The sequence below is a fragment of the Hypanus sabinus genome, chromosome 5, assembly GCF_030144855.1.
Source record: "Hypanus sabinus isolate sHypSab1 chromosome 5, sHypSab1.hap1, whole genome shotgun sequence".
NCBI lineage: Eukaryota > Metazoa > Chordata > Chondrichthyes > Myliobatiformes > Dasyatidae > Hypanus > Hypanus sabinus.
Genome location: NC_082710.1, coordinates 145,027,940 through 145,045,264, shown reverse-complemented (window position 1 = coordinate 145,045,264; position 17,325 = coordinate 145,027,940). Strand labels below are relative to the sequence as shown.

Sequence of the window (17,325 nt, the reverse complement as noted above, 5' to 3'; positions counted from 1 at the left end):
TGCACAAGGCTGTAAAGGCTCCTCCCATCTTTCCCAAGCCACTAAGTGGAATATTTTGAGCTTTTATAATCTGATACAAAAGATTGCCTCTCCATCAGAGTGGCATTTGCTCAAAATTACATGGCTACCTCAAGTTTTCAGTTCAGGACCTCATTATCTCTTGTGTTCAGGATAGTACGTGTGACTCATTGAGCTACAGCTGCCACCTCGTGTGGGACCATTTATCATTCAGGAATGTATTGGGCTCAGGGCATGCTTTTGCCACACCTTCCATGATGGAACTTTCTGAACTTCTTTTCATCAGCTATCATTGTGGAAAACTTCTCACTCTTTTACTCCACCGAGGAGGATCAACTCCTGAGCTACAACGATCTTCGTCATTTCCAAATCATTTGGAACATGGTTGATGACAAGAGAGAGGTAGGTGACTAAGTGGGATAGCGATTAAAGCTAATAGCAACCAAGAGAGTTAATGGTTAAAGTATCAAGGAGTATAAATGCTGATGTACTCTTCAGGATGTTCACTAAAAGGTGAGAGGGGATGGAGGCAGATGTGACAGAGGCATTTCAGAAGCTCTTAGACATGTGAAATTGCAGTGAATGGAGGAGATACAGCAGGCAGAAGGGATTTGTTTAGTTAGACATTTAATTATTACTTCACAACATCATGGGCCGAAGGGTCAGTTCCTGCTGTATTGCTCAATTTTCTTTGATGTGGAACAAAGAGAGTTGGAGTGAAGAAGGATTCACGGGTAGCTATAATGATGCCAAGATGTATGGAATAATATTTTGCTTTTGGAACTTGGAAGTATAAACCTGTGGGTGTTGCTGAAGCACGGTGCTCTAGCCATTAATGACCATGCAGTGATTGATCACAGTGGTCAGTGCCCACTGCTGTGTGTGCTATGATAATCTAGTTATAGACTGGGCAGCCCGGAGGAAGTATCGTAAGGGTGCAGGGAATGAGTTTATCGATTAAGTGAGAGATGGTTTATTGGATCAGTATATTGAACCAGACCACTGTAGGTTTAATGAAAAGAGTGGTTCAGGGATATTGGAATTGATCTAGTTTGGTTTGAAGTCAGGTTCTTAATCCCAAACAAAGTAACCTACGAAGATGCAAGACAGGAGGTGGTTTGGAAAAACATTAGAAGGTTTATTAGTAAGCCAGCAACAGCAACTTTTAAGGAAATAACACGTCATTTAGAGCAAATGTATCCTTTTGTAAACTGTGAGAAAAATAGACCAACCACAGCTAACAAAACAAGTTAAAAGTCTAGGGTAACGGCACATAATGTTGCCAAAAAGGAAAGAAGTAAAGTCTTTTAAGACTTCAGGACTCAACGCTAGACAAAGTTGTGATTGGTCCAGCAAGGAGAGACAAACCATATGGAGGCATCCCAGGTAACCAACAGGTTCTGTTTTCACAGATATCTGGTATTTTGTCCATACATCAAAAAATACGCAAAAATCCCATGATATGGTAACCATTCTTCCATAATATTGCAATGAGTGGCAATATAAGGCTGATAAGAGAGAACAATTACTAAAAATGGAGAGAGAGGAAACTTGTTCATAATACCGAGTGTATATGTGTACATTGCAATTTTGAATTTAATGTTATTTAGAAACTGACTCGTATATGGGGGTGTCTGTAAGTCAAGTGTTTGTAACTGGGAATAGCCTGTAACATTGTTTTGATGTATAATCAGGAAGAGATTATCAAAGTTTAATGTGGGACCTGTCAGACTGTGCTGGGAGAACTTGTGAAAATGGGGAAAAAATGTTGGAAATTTGAAATTAAAACTGAAAATGTCGGGAAAATGTCGTTTTTGTTTCAGAAGGAATTACAGGACTGAACAAAATCTTAGGCACCCTAGCTATCTATAAGACTTTTGCACAGTACTGTATTTGTCAACGTGGAATAGAGAACAAGTTTGTAAATCTGGGGAAGCAAAGGATGTTAAGAATAGCGAGAGTAGGGCACCATGGGAAGGGTATGAAACAAGTGGTGGAGAAGGAGTGCGAAGGGTAGGGGGTGGGAGAGCGAGCTGGAGTGGTGCAGGTACAGACACACGCAGCCCTGAGACACCAGGCAAAGTCATTTGATTCCAAACAACTGGTATATTGATCATTACAGAATATCTCTCTGGTGCTTCCCGCTCCCTCCCTTCTCCCTTTCCCCAACCAGTACTCCCCTCTTACTGCCCCCTACCCACCCTCATTCCACAATAGAGACCTTTATCAGAATCTGATTTATCACAACTCACATATGTGACGAAATTAGTTTTTTGCAGCAGCAGTAGTACAGTACAATACATAAAATTACTAAATACTGTGCAAAAGTCTTTGCACCCTAGACTTTTGCACAGTACTGTATATGAAAACAATATGGAAAACAAATTGTTTGTGTCTGTTAGAAACAAAAGAGTCAGAAATATCAGAGAACCATGTGTTTGGGGGAATAAGAAGATAAATGTAATTAGTACAGCTAATAGAAACCTTGGTTAAAACCTGAGCTCGGGTACTATATGTGTGAAGTGTACACATTCAGTCTGTTGTGGATTTCATCTGGATGTTTTAGTTTCCTTCCACATCCCAACAGTGATAGGTTGATTGATGTAAATTGCTTCTGTGGTAAATAAATGTGGAACGGGGAAACTGATTGTGACGTGTCTTCCAAAGAACCTAGAGCTTTTCTCTTTGGAGCAAAGGAAGATAAGGGGTGACATAAAAAAGGTGTATAAGGTTGTTTGTTTATTTATTTATTTATTGGGATACAGGCCCTTCTTGCCCTTTGAACTGCACCACCCAGCAATCCCTGATTTAAACCAAACCAGAATAATTTATAATGACCAATTAACCGACCAACTGGTACATCTTCAGACTGTGGGAGGAAACCAGAGTATTTGGATGAAACTCACATGGTCACAGGGAGAACGCACAAACTCTTACAGACAGCGGCAGGAATTGAACCCAGGCCGCTGGTACTCTGAAGCATTATGCTGACCATTATGTTGCCATGCCACCATTACAAAGAAGCATAGACAGAGTGGATAGCCAGCATCTTTCTTTCCCAGGATGAAAATAGCTAATACTGGAGGACATCCTTTTAAGGTGAGAGGGGGAAGGTTTAGGGGGAACTGCCAGAGCTATTTTTTTTACACAGAGATCTGCAATGTACTGCTGAGGTGCTGGTGGAGGCAGATACATCTGGGACATTTAAGATGATCTTAGGCACGTGGGTGAAAGAAAAGTGGAGGACTACGTAGAAGGGAAGGGTTAGATTGATTGTGGAGTAGGTTAAAAAGTCAGTACTAACAAGCACAAATGAAAAATATACAGTGTGAACTGTCAGAATGGATTGGAAAGTTTGGAAGGGAGGTTTAATGTTCTCATGAAGTAACAGAGAGGATAATCAGAATCAGGTTTAATATCACTGGCATATGTTATGAAATTTGTTGTTTTGCTGCAGCAGTACATAATAATAATGAAACTATAAATTATAATAAGAAAGAAGTATAAAAAATGAAATGAAATAAGTAGTGCAAAAAGAGAGGAAAAACAAATACTGAGGTAGTGTTCATGGATTCAGTGCCCATTCAAAAATCTGATGGCAGAGGGGAAGAAGCTGTTCCTAAAACACTGAGTATGTGTCTTCAGGCAGCTGTACCACCTCCTTGATTGTAGCAATGAGAAGGGGGCATGTCCTGGGTGATGGGAGTCTCTAATGATGGATGCTGCCTTTTGGGGGCATCAACTTTTAAAGGTGTCCTGTGTGCTGGGGAGGCCAGTGGCCATGATGAATCTGGCTGAGTCTGCAGCTTTTTCCAATCCTGTGCAGTGGCCTATCCATGCTGGATGGTGATGCAACCACTTAGAATTCTCTCCATGGTAGTAGGCAGCCGTCAATCCCAGGGGATCATGGGCTTGCACCTCTGGTGGACTGTGACTTGCAACCCTGGACGGGAAGATTTGAAAAACCGGCTGTTGCCCACGCAATGGGTTCCTCCTCTCCATGTTACTGATGTAGTCCGAGGGGACAGCAAGCACTTATACAGCTTAGCACCCGTGTCGTCACAGAGGTTGCCAGAGTGAAGTTGTAAACAACATCAAACTGCCTTAGGGACCCTGGTTCCAGATTTCTTCCTCAGGGTTTACTCCCGAAACCTTTCCCATGTGTGGGTATGGCCACAAGGCAGCAGAGGTTTAAAATCAGCCTTTTCCATCTCCTAGGTGGGCTGCCGTCCAAGGCTGACGAACCCCATCTGCCTGAAGCAACTGGTTTTGAGGCACCAGTGGTCTGTCTTTGCCCCTTCTCTCGTCAGTAGAAACAGTTCAGCCGGGCCTTGTAGCTAAGCCACACGTGAAGGCCAAGAGCTGGACTTGGTTGTCAGAGTTGCGTGCCATTTGGAACACTTTACAGGTAGTGGGAACATATCCTACCACCCTGGCTATAATAACCTTAGGAACCTAAGAAATTTTCAAGTGACTTTGGTGACATATCAAGTCTGCTCAAACTCCTAAAGAAAGATAGCTACTGTCGAGCCTTCTTTTTAATTACATCAATGTGTTGGAACCAGGATAAATCCTCGGAGATGTTGATGAAACTGCTCACCCTTTCCATTCCTGTCCTTCAATGAAGACTAGTGTGTGCTCCCTTGACTTGCCCTTCCTGGAGTCCACAATTAATTCCTTGGTCATACTGACATTTAGTGCAAGGTTTTTGCTGGATGGAGACGGGAGGGTGTACAGGAGTGCGATGTACCGACTAGTAGAGAGGTGTCACAGCAACAACCTGGCACTCAATGTCAGTAAGACGAAAGAGCTGATTGTGGACTTCAGGAAGGGTAAGATGAAGGAACACATACCAATCCTCATAGAGGGATCAGAAGTGGAGAGAGTGAGCAGCTTCAAGTTCCTGAATGTCAAGATCTCTGGGGATCTGACCTGGTCCCTACATAAAAATGCAGCTATAAAGAAGGCAAGACAGTGACTATACTTCATTAGGAGTTTAAATAGATTCAACAAAAACACTCAAAATCTTCTATAGATGTACCATGGAGAGCATTCTGACAGATTGCATCACTGTCTGGTATGAGGGGCTGCTGCACAGGACTGAAAGAAGCTGCAGAGGGTCATAAAATTAGTTGGTTCCATCTTGGGTACTAGCCTACAAAGTACCCAGGACATCTTCAAGGAGCGGTGTCTCAGAAAACAGTGTTCATTATTTAGGACCTCCAGCACCCAGGGCATGCCCTTTTCTCACTGTTACCATCAGGTAGGAGGTACAGAAGCCTGAAGGCACACACTCAGCAATTCAGGAACCAGCTTCTTCCCCTCTGCCATCCATCTGTATTATGTATGGCACTGAACCGCTGCTGCTAAATTAGATTTCACGACACATGCCTATGATAACAAACCTGATTCTGATTCTGAGGTGAGGAGAAGGGATGAGTGAGGAACCAGAATGGTGAATGGAAGAAAGAAGGAAGTGGGGGAAGGAAGAAATTACTGGCAGTTGGAGGACTTGATATTCATGCCATCAGCTTAGAGGCTGTCTATACGGAATATACAGAATCTTACAACTTGCATTTGGCCTCATCATGATAGTAAGGGATGGACCAACATGTCAGAATCGGAATAGAAAGTCAAATTGGAAAGACTAGTGACTGGGATATCCTGTCTTTTGCAGCAGACAGAACAAAGGTTCTTGACAAAGTGGTCCCCCAATCATAGTCTGACAATGGGTAAACACTGAGATGAGGGTTTCTACAGGAAGTAAACTTCAAAGGGAGGGGCCGGGTGGTGTGCCTATAGAGGCTAGCTGGGCAACGTGGAGCAGTTTTGTAAACACAGGTTCACACTGGCTGAGTTAGTGGTGACCTGGTTACCTGTCCCTTGCTCCACAGGGTGCTATCCCAACTTCCCGCGTCAAGTTCTTGCTCCGCTTGCTGCGTGGGCGGTTGGAAGTGGACCTGGACAAGGACAAGCTATTGTTCAAGCACATGTGCTACGAGATGGAGAGGCTGCATAATGGCGGAGATGTCACATTTCACGATGTCCTCAGGTACAGCAGGAGGCTCCTCTCTAACTCACTGCACCACGGTGTCAGTCCATTGACATCAGAGGAGCCTGGGCAGTCTCCCAGGAGGAAAAAGGTTAAGGAATTACTCAGTAGGCATCAGAATTGTGGATGGGTTTGGATTGGACAAACACTGACAAAGTGCTGTGCAGTTCCTCGCCCAGGTGACTGTCAGCTGCTCACAAACCCATCAGCTCTGTCACCAAGATGAGCATCGGGTGTCTGGAAGCACAAACATCTGCAGGTTCCCCTCCAGGATTAGAAAAGTAGTCAACGTGGAAACAGAACCTTCATTCCGACTCATCTATTGCAGCAAAGGTGATATGACCCATATCCCTATTGCACAGCATCCCAACAGAGTGAGATCAATCCGCCCTGTCCTGTTCCATCAACCAACATGGTCCTTGGCTGATCTGGCTCTCTCCACCCTTGTTTTTACACACCCATTACTCCACTCCCCTAACAATAATCCATGGTTTCCGTTTAAAAGCTTCCTGTGAACTGTCTAAGATAGGGGATCTTTGGGAGGAGATAGCTTCAGACACCCCCCCCCCCCCCACACACACACACACACACACACACACACACACACACACACAATTACTGTCAGTGTGAGAAGGATCTGAACTGTCTGATGTCTTCCTTGAACAGCTAAACCCAAATTTTGAAACCCCTTTATCCTTGGTCCCATCCATCAGTGGGAGAAAATTTCCTTCCTTCTCCCTCTCCCACTTCCACTCTCCGCCTCACCCTTCCTCTCCACCTCCTACATCTCACCTCCCTCTCCCACACCCTCCTCACCCCTGCTCTCCCTCACTCCCTCTCTCTCTCTCCCCTTCTTTCCCCCTCTCATTTCTCTCCCCACTTCCCCCCACCACCAACCCTCTCATACCTTTTAATCATCTTAAATCACCTTAACCCTCTGCACTTTTAGTCAGTTTTCAGGATATAAATTGAATTTACATAAGAGTGAATTGTTTCCTTTAAGTAATTTGATACCAACCAATATTAACCTTCCTTTTAAAATTGTAAGAAAGCAATTTACATATTTGGGTGTAACAATCACTAAGAATTATAAAGATCTATTCAAAGAAAATTTTCTAACAATGAATTATTTGAAAAGTCACTTCCTAATTGGTCACCTCTCTCTTTATCATTGATTGGTCGAATTAATTCTATTAAAATTAATATTTTACCTAAATTTATATACCTTTTTCAAGCCATACCTGTTTTTTTTCTAAAGTCTTATTTTGATTCTTTAGATTCGATTCTTTCTTCCTATATATGAAAGAACAGAAAGCCCTGATTAAGTAAAGCCCACCTTCAAAAAACTAAAAAGAATGGAGGCCTTGTTCTACCCAATTTTAGGTTATATTATTGGCAATTAACATACAAAATCTTACGTTCTGGTTATATTATATTAATCGCAAGGATTGTTCAATATGGGTCTTTTTGGAAGCCAACTCATGAAATGTTCTATTATTTCTCTTCTTGGATCCTCTCTTCCTTTATCTTTAAATAAATTAACTGACAGTTTGGTGGTTAAACACACTTTGAGGATCTGGCTACAGTTTAGGAAACATTTCGGTTTATTGAGATTTTCCCTTTCTGGTCCTATTTTTTCTAATCTTTTTAAACCATCTACGACCGATCTGTTTTTTAGAGAATGGGATAGATTAGGCATTGAACGATTTCAGGATCTGTTTGTTGGAGGGACTCTTTCTTCTTTTGAACAGCTCTAATGAAATATAACCTATCAAGTACCCACTTTTTTCGATATCTACAGTTAGAGATTTTTTTAAGATCTAAGCTACATACATTTCCTACTAGCCTGGATAAGAACATAATAGATGTAATTTTTAATTTGAGACCTTTGGATAATGGCTCAATATCTTATATTTATGGTCTTTTGCTGGGATTGAGAATGGCTGCTCTAGACAAAATTAAAAAAGATTAGGAAAAGGATTTACAGACTTCATTATCTGATGAGACGTGGAGGGCTATTTTCAAAATGGTTAATTCTTCATCATTATGTGCTCATCATTCCCTCCTACAATTTAAAGTGTTACATAGGGCTTATATGTCTAAAGGCAAGCTCTTTCATTTTTTTGCAGATATATCTCCTTATTGTGACAGATGTAATAATGGAGAGGCTTTGTTAATTCATATGTTTTGGTCATGTTTGAGCCTTGAAAATATTGTAAAGATGTATTCCAAACTTTTTCTGTATTTTTTAAAGTTAATTTTAAGCCCAATCCTTTGATTGCCTTATTTGATATCGCTGAGGAAAGAGCTATAATTTTGGAGCCTTCTCATTCGCGGGTACTGGCTTTTATTTCTCTTATGGCTAGGAGGGTGATCTTGCTTAAATGGAATGAGGTTCTCCCCTCCCCCCCACACATGCTCAATGGTATGCAATGTTATGTCACGTTTAAATTTAGAGAAGATTCGTTGTTCCATTTCTGATTCTAACCAAGATTTTCAAACACTGTGGGGACCCTTTCTGAACTATTTTAAAAATCTTTGAATTGTGATTGTTATTAAAATATAGATCTGAGTATTATTATAAAACATTGTATGGTAAACTACTCTTCTTTTCCTCTTGTTTTTTTTACCAACCAGCTTTGTCTTGGTTAGTGGGTGTAGACTTTTTAAATAATGTAATTAACCATATTATTGTATTTCATAATTCAATTTATTTGGTTGATTATGAATATGGAATACCATGATTGTATTTTTATATAGTGCAATTTGTGCTATCTTATTTTGATTTATAATAAGTATCCTTATGAATTTTGTATTTGTGTGTATGGAATTTAATAAAAATATTGGAAAAAGGAAAGAACCCTCTGCATGAAGGGACCCTATCACAATCAAACCATCCTGGCTTCATAAATAGCCATCAGTTTGCTTTTAAAATATCAGCTGTACCAAGTAATTCTGCTTTCCACAAAGTTTGCTGAAACTTGATGTAATAATTTGTGTGAGTAATAAAGCAGCCTCCCTTGTCTCTGTTCAGCATGCTTTCCTACAGATCAGTGGACATCAGAAAGAGCCTTCAGCTGGAGGAACTACTGGCCAGGGAGCAGCTGGAATACACCATTGAGGAAGAAGTGGCCAAGCAAACAATACGAATGTGGCTGAAAAAATGTTTGAAGCGCATCAGAGCAGTAAGTAACTCATTTCTTCCTCCCCTCCCCCCTCCACACTATCCTCCCTGTAAAATACCCTTGTCCCTGTTCCACTGTACTGGGAAATCATTGAACAGGAGCCCCTTCACACTGAGCCTTGGTGAGTCATATGTTACTGTGGTCAGTTCTGCTCCCCGTGCTACAATAGAAGGTGTGATCTAAACACTTGTTTAGTTTGTCACGTGGACGTTGAAAGATAGAATGAATGCATCATTTGCATCAACAACCAACAGAATCCGAGGATTGTGCTGGGGCAGCCTGCAAGGGTCACTATTCTTCTGGTGCTAACATAGCGTGCCCACAAATTACTTACCCCAACCTGTATACCTTTGGAATGTGGATGGAAATTGGAACACCTGGGTGAAACCCACATTGTCCCAGGGATAGCGTGCAAACTGCTTCCAGACAGGGGCAGAAATTGAACCCCAGTCACTGACACTGAAAAGCATTACACGAGCTGTTACACTAATATGGCACCTACTTAGACATGGGATAACAGCTCCTTTCCTCCTATACATGCTGCTAAACCTGCTGAGTTCCTCTAGCAGGTCAACACACACAAAATGCTGGAGGAACTCAGCAGGTCAGGCATTATCTTTCAGGAGGTGTAAATATTCAACGTTTCAAACTGAAACCCTTCTTCAGGAATGGTCTTGGCCTGAAATGTCACACAGCACTTCTTATGTGTAATTCTGGATTTCCAGCATCTGCAGAATCTCTTGGAATTATGCTTTGCCCCTCCAGCAGATGGTTTGTTGACCTTTTGCATCTGCCTGAGTGGCTCAGCTGAATGCCTGACCCATGCCAGTGCAGTACTCCCACTCTGGAGAGATCAGTTGGCTCGTGGAGCAGCCTGGGAAGTAGTCCGTCAGGCCCCGGGGACTTCTCCATCCTAATGTATTTTAACAACTCCAACACCTCCTCTCCCTTAATATCAATGTTCTCCAGAACATCAACCTCACTCGTATTGTCCTCACCGTCATCAAGTTCCCTCTCATTGGTGAATACCGAAGAGAAGTATTCATTGAGGACCTCACTGACTTCCACAGCCTCCAGGCACATCTTCCCACTTTTATCTCTAATCGGTCCTACCTTCACTCCTGTCATCCTTTTGCTCTTCACATAATTGAAGAATGCCTTGGCGTTTTCCTTTACCCTACTCGCCAAGGCCTTCTCATGCCCCCTTCTTGCTCTTCTCAGCCCCTTCTTAAGCTCTTTTCTTGCTCAATGGACCCATCTGATCCTTGCTTCCTAAACCTCATGTATGCCGCCTTCTTCCACCTGACTTGTCACTTCACTTGTCACCCATGGTTCCTTCACTCTACCATTTTTTTTATCTTCCTCAGCGGGACAAATTTATCCCTAACATCCTGCAAGATAACTCTAAACATCGACCACGTGTCCATAGTACGTTTCCCTGCAAAAACATCACCCCAATTCACACCCAGAAGTTCTAGCCTTATAGCCTCATAATTTGCCCTTCCCCAATTAAAAATTTTCCTGTCCTCTCTGATTCTATCCTTTTCCATGATAATGCTAAAGGTCAGGGAGCGGTGGTCACTGTCCCCCAGATGCTCACCCACTGACAGATCTGTGACCTGACCCAGTTCGTTACCTAATACTAGATTTAGTATGGCATTCCTCCTAGACGGCCAGTCAACATACTGTGACAGGAATCCATCCTGGACACACTTAACAAACTCTGCCCCTTAGAACTAATCAAGTGCCAATCAATATTAGGGAAATTGAAGTCACCCATGATAGCAACCCTGTTATTTTTGCACCTTTCCAAAATCTGCCTCCCAATCTGCTCCTCGGTATCTGTGCTGCTACCAGGGGGCCTATAGAATACCCCCACTAGAGTAACTGCTCCCTTCCTGTTCCTGACTTCCACCCATACTCAAAAGAGGATCCCGCTACATTACCCACCCTTTCTGCAGCTGTATTAGTATCCCTGACCAGTAATGCCACCCCTCCTCCCCTTTTCTCCCCTTTCTATCCCTTTTAAAGCACTGAAATCCAGGAATATTGAGAATCCATTCCTGCCCTGGTGCCAGCCAAGTCTCCGTAATGGCCACTACATCATAATTCCATGTATGTATCCAAGCACTCAGTTTATCACCTTTGTTCCTGATGCTTCTTGCATTGAAGTACACACACTTTAGCTCTTCTACCTTACTACCTTTATACCCTTTATTCTGCTGCTCTTTCCTCAAAGCCTCTCTATATGTTAGATCTGGCTTTACTCCATGCACTTCTTTCACTACTCTATCGCTCCAGGTCCCATCCCCCTTGCAAATTAGTTTAAACCCTCCTGAACCATGCTAGCAAACTTACCAGCAAGGATGTTGCTCCCCCTCAAGTTCAGATGCAACCTATCCGATCTGTACAGGTCCCACCTTCCCAGAAGAGATCCCAATGGTCCAAAAATCTAAAACCCTGCCCCCTGCACCAACTCCTCAGCCACGCATTCAACTGCCATCTCCTCCAATTCTTACCATCACTATCACGTAGTACTGGTAGCAATCCTGAGAACGCCACCCTTGAGGTCTTGTTCTTCAGCCTTCTGTCTAGTTCCCAAAACTCACCCTTCAGGACCTCATCCCTCTTCCTGCCTATGTCATTGGTCCCAACATGTATCACGACTTCTGGTTGCTTTCCCTCTCGTACCAGGATGTCATGCACCCGGTCAGAGACATCCCGGATCCTTCTCACGTCCACAAAATCTCCTGTCTGCTCCCCTGACTATAGAGTCTCCAATGACGACAGCTCTCCTCTTCTTCGTCCCATCCTTCTGCACCACAGGGTCAGACTCAGTGCCAGAGGCCCTGCCACCGTGGCTCACACCTGGTCGGTCGTCCTCACCAACAGCATCCAGGACGGCAAACTTATTATTCAGAGGAATGGCTACAGGGGTGCTCTGCACTACCTGTGTACTCTCCTTTGCTTTCCCCCCTCGGACTGTCACCCAACGACCTGCTTCCAGCAGCCTAGGTGTGACTACCAGTGAATCCAGTGTTCATCTAGACATCCCTCACTCACTCCAGCAGTGTATTCCATGTTCTCACTATTCTCTGTGTGAAGATATTCCCTCTCGGATCTCCTCTAAGTTGCCTCTCTGTGCTATCCGCATTGTTTTATACTCCTCAGTCATGTCTCCTCTTAAGCGCCTCCACTCTTGGGAGAACAGATCAAGTCTTTTCTAATCCCTCCTCATCACTGAACTGTTCCATCCAGACAACATTCTGGTGAACCTCCTCTGCACAATCTCCAGTGCTTTTACACCCTTCCTATAGTGTGCTGACCGGAACTGCACACGGGACTCTAGCTGAGGTCTGACCAAAATTTTATAAAGTTGGAATATAACCTTCTTGCCCTTGTATTTATTGCTCTGACTGATGAAGATCAGTGCCCCATATGCCGCCTTAACCAAATTATTGATATGTGCTGCCACTTTCCAAAATCTTTGGACTCACAAGGTCCCTCTGTTTAGTAGTTCCTGGGAACCCACCAGTAATAGTATATGTCCTGGTCTCATTTGTGTTTCCAGATTCCATCATCTCACATTTATCAGGATTAATCTCCATATGCCTTTTCTCAGCCCATTTCACTAACACGGCAACATCACCCTGTGGCCTTAGAGGGTCATGCTGTGACATAATCACCTTTATTATTACTAGTATAAGTTAGAGTTAAATGTTGGCTGGAAGATGGGAAAAACATTCAGTACCTGTTCCTCAGGGGAATACCAGGGGACCTTTTACACCTGGAAACACTTGAGATGGCAGAAGCTGGAATCCGAATTGACAAACCATCTGTTGGAGGAACTGTCCTGAGATACGGTTTCAACCGGAAACATTAACAGCTCCTTTCCTCCTATACATGCTGCTAAACCTGCTGAGTTCCTCTAGCAGGTCAACACACACAAAATGCTGGAGGAACTCAGCAGTCAGGCATTATCTTTCGGGAGGAGTAAATATTCAACGTTTCAAACTGAAACCCTTCTTCAGGAATGGTCTTGGCCTGAAACGTCACACAGCACTTCTTATGTGTAATTCTGGATTTCCAGCATCTGCAGAATCTCTTGGAATTATGCTTTGCCCCTCCAGCAGATGGTTTGTTGACCTTTTGCATCTACCTGAGTGGCTCAGCTGAATGCCTGACCCATGCCAGTGCAGTACTCCCACTCTGGGAGAGATCAGTTGGCTTGCAGGGAAGGGGGTAGGTTTCCCTGAACCGCACCAATGTCCGCCACTCTTTGTGGGAGCATGCTGTCCACCAACACCCTGAGCATAGTTTCCGGCATTCCATCAGAGGCCACTCTGGGTTGTCCTGGTAGGGGAGGAGGTGTGTAGGGATTTGCAGGGAGCACCATTTCTCCTGACTGACCAGCTGTTGTCCACTGAATCCAGAAGCAGCAACAGTCGTGCAGCATCATCCACAGCCTACGGGAGAGTCAGCAGCAGGAGCTGAGCAGGTTTCTCATCCCCCCGAGCATCGAGACTACACAAGCCAGCGAGGAAATGCTCGCCAGCAACCAGGACAGTGAGGTCCAGCCAGAGGTAGGTCCTTCAATGTACTCACTCAGACAGAGGTGGGGTGGGGGTGGTTTCAGAACATTGAGTTGTAGAGAGATTCTGTACACAGGAGTTGTTTTCCCTGGAAGGGGTGACCTTGACCTTGCAAAGTTACAAAAAATCATAAGGAGCAGAGGTAAGATGGATGGTCACAGGGTTAGGGGCTCACAAAATAGTGGGCACAGGTTTAAGGAGAGAGCGGAGAGACTTAAAGGGGTCTTGAGGGACAAGTTGTCACACAGTCACTTCTGATATTTTGGCATTTCTTGCTTTTGAGAAGGTGGGGGTGAGCAATCACCTTGAACCTTTGTGGTGCTTCTGGTGAAAGAAGTCCTACAGTGCTGTTTGGGAGGGATTCCAGGATGCAGACCAGAAAAGAGTGAAGAAGTTGTGGAGGTGGTGTACAGCTCAGAGGTAAAGCTGAGGGTATTCCTCCTTCACCTACTGCCCTTGTCCTGCATGGTGGTGGAGATCACAGGTGTGGAAAGGGTTTTAACATCATATAGGAGTAACTCAGTCTTTAATCAACACCTTTCTTGAAAATGTCTTCATAGCATATGAAGTTCTATTCCTTCGTAGACCACTTTAAGAAAGTTTGGGTAAAGTTGCCACTCTGAAATGTGGGGGAAATTATGTCCAAAATAAAGGTGGAGAATTTAAATTTCCACTAAAACTAATCTAAAATGTAAGATCTTCCTTCAAGCCCAGCACATAATCTAGTCTTCTCTCCATTATGAAGTTCTCCTTGTTAAATATCAGGTGGCAAGCTGAGTAACTTTATGAATTCAACTGAAAATGAATTTCCAAACAAAATAAAATATGGATTTTAAATTGGGTCACCCCAATGTTAAGATTGCTGAGAAAGACTCAAAACAAAATCTGTGCTGAGCCATTGAATAATTTCATCAGTGAATAATGGTCAGTCTCCCAGTAACTTGTACATCACTATAAAATGGAAGTTTCCATACTGAGTAACACACAGAAAATGCTGGAGGAACTTGGCAGGTCAGGCAGCATTGATTGGAAAAAAATGAAGAGTCAATGCTTTGGGCCAAGACACTTTAACAGGATTGGGCAAAGCACTCTGTCCTCAGCAAGGACCTCACCTTTGTACTCCTTCAAGATACATCTCAATAGTTTCCATAATGTGTTAGTGAGCTCATTTTGGAGTTTCCACCCTCAGTGGGATTGGTGGGATCTTGTAACCTTGACCTGAAGAAGCGACACCAGTAATGTATGGCATGGCTTGACGTGGACGAATTGATTCTTGATCCTGCCCAAAAGGAACAAGTAGAAGTGGTTTTACAAAGGTTTACAGTGCCTGAATCCTCAGCACTGATTCAGCTGATACCCGAGTCAATATTAGTGGAAGCTTCACACGGGCACCTTGAGTTTCAGATTGCAAATCAAGAGTGATCTGAACTTAGATTTCTCTAGCATCTTCACAAGGGTACTTTTGTGGAAATAAAGGTAAAGGTTTATTGCAAGAGAATGTATTTGCATGTTGAGCCAGCTGTTAGACTGAATACCACAGGCTGTCTGGGACACTAACAAACACAAAGCAGACACACCATGTTACTTTGCTGTGTCCACACACACCTACAGAAAGAACCATATTAGACCATAAGACATTGGAGTAGAATTGTGCCATTTGGTCTATTGAATCTGCTCCACCGTTCAATCATGACTGATTTATTATTCCTCTAACCCCAATCTCCTGCCTTCTCCCCATAACCTTTGACCCCCTCACTAATCAAGAACTTAAAACTATAGCTTTGTTCTTACTTACAAGCAAACTAAAGCCGCCTTGTTGGGTTTGGAGTGAATGTTTTGATTACACATTGGGGCACTTTGCTAAGGTACTCCATAAATAGAACTTTTTGGTGGGCCATGTGCCATATTGTGAAGCAGTTCACACCCAAATGCAGCAGGACCTGGACAATATCCAGGCTTGGGCTGACAAGTGGCAAGTAACATTTGAGCCACGTAAGTGCCAGACAACGACCATCTCCAACCAGAGAGGCTCTAGCCATCATCCCTTGACGTTCAGTGGCATGATCATCACTGATCCCCCTACTATCAACATCCTGGGGGTTACTATTTACAGGAAACTGAACTGGTCTAGCCATATAAACACCACGGCTACCAGAGCAGGTCAAAGTTTAGGAATCCTGCAGTGTGTAACTCACGTCCTGACTCCCCAAAGCCTGTCCACCATCTACAAGGCTCAGGTCAGGAGTGTAATGGAACACTCGCCACTCGCCTGGATGAGTGCAGCTCCATCTATACTTCAGAAGTTTGACACCATCCTGTACAAGGTAGGCCACTTGATTGGAACTCCTGCCACAAGCATCCAATCCCTTCATCGTCAAACATTTGCAGCAGTGTGTACTATCTACAAGATGCACTGAAACAACACACCAAAATTCCTAAGGCAGCACCTTCCAGACCCACGGCCAATTCCATCTAGAAGGACAAGAACAGCAAATACCTGGGAACACCACCATTTGGAAATCCCCCTCCAAGTCACTCACCATCCTGACTTAGAAACATCACCATTCCTCCATTGTCACTGGGTCCAAATCATGGAATTCCCTCCCTAACAGCACTGTGGGTGTACCTACACCTCAGGGACTGCCCTGGTTCAAGAAGGCATATCATCACCACCTTCTCAAGGGCAATGATGAATGGACTATAAATACTGGCTTAGTTGGTGGTACCCACATCCCATAAATGAATATTTTTTTAAAATTGATGTTTCCTGGGGTTCACAGTCAGTGATTTAACAGCAGTGGTTTATCTATCCGTAATATTCACTCCTCTCTCCTGCAGACCAGTAGTCAACAGCAGCTGCTGAGTCCCACACACTCAGACCGAGATGGGTATCGAACTGACTCTGGAGACATCGGGAAGCCTCAGAGGAAGTTTGGTCAGTGGCGTCTCCCATCAGGTACTTTGGGGGAATTCTTGGGTGTTGACATAATGACAGTCAGGAGAAAAAACAATGAAATGAGCCAGGCAATCAAGAAGTGGCATGTTCCCAGTAAATGTCAGTTGCCTTGTCCATTCAGGGACTAGAATGACCCCACCCTGCATTGGTCAGAGGGAGCTTGTGTTCTCCACACTATGTAACATCACACTCCTGGGGGTACAGTAGACCTTTCATTTGATGGTATCAGCAATTCCAAAGTTGGGAGGGATGTTTAGACTGGTATCTGTGGTGTTCCCCAGAATGGACTGTCCCCCAGCAACCCTCATCAACCTACAGACAGACAGGAGTAAATCCCCAAAGGTCTGTCTTTCTTTCTTTAAACAATATTTTTATTAATAAAAAAAGTACATATATATATAATAACAAGAGGAGAATTATCTCAAATATCTATATCGATAACAATTCATATAAAAGGTAAAATAAACATCGTCAAGATCGTACATAGTAGTAATCTAATAGTATGTAATAAAGAATAAGATA

At 43.4% G+C, this 17,325-nt stretch overlaps 1 protein-coding gene across 5 annotated transcripts in view; it reads left to right on the top strand.

Annotated features, from left to right (window-relative positions):
* nalcn (sodium leak channel, non-selective) overlaps positions 1-17,325 on the top strand; it is a 181,785-nt gene that overhangs the window by 156,847 nt on the left and 7,613 nt on the right. For all 5 annotated transcript variants that reach the window (XR_009512315.1, XM_059970506.1, XM_059970505.1 and 2 more), the window contains 5 exons: positions 305-420; positions 5,913-6,070; positions 9,105-9,255; positions 13,689-13,838; positions 16,686-16,803. Coding sequence is in view for 4 of the 5 variants with exons in the window: in XM_059970506.1 (XP_059826489.1) it covers positions 305-420; positions 5,913-6,070; positions 9,105-9,255; positions 13,689-13,838; positions 16,686-16,803 (693 nt within the window). In the remaining variant the exon portion in view is untranslated. The remainder of the gene's footprint in view (positions 1-304; positions 421-5,912; positions 6,071-9,104; positions 9,256-13,688; positions 13,839-16,685; positions 16,804-17,325) is intronic.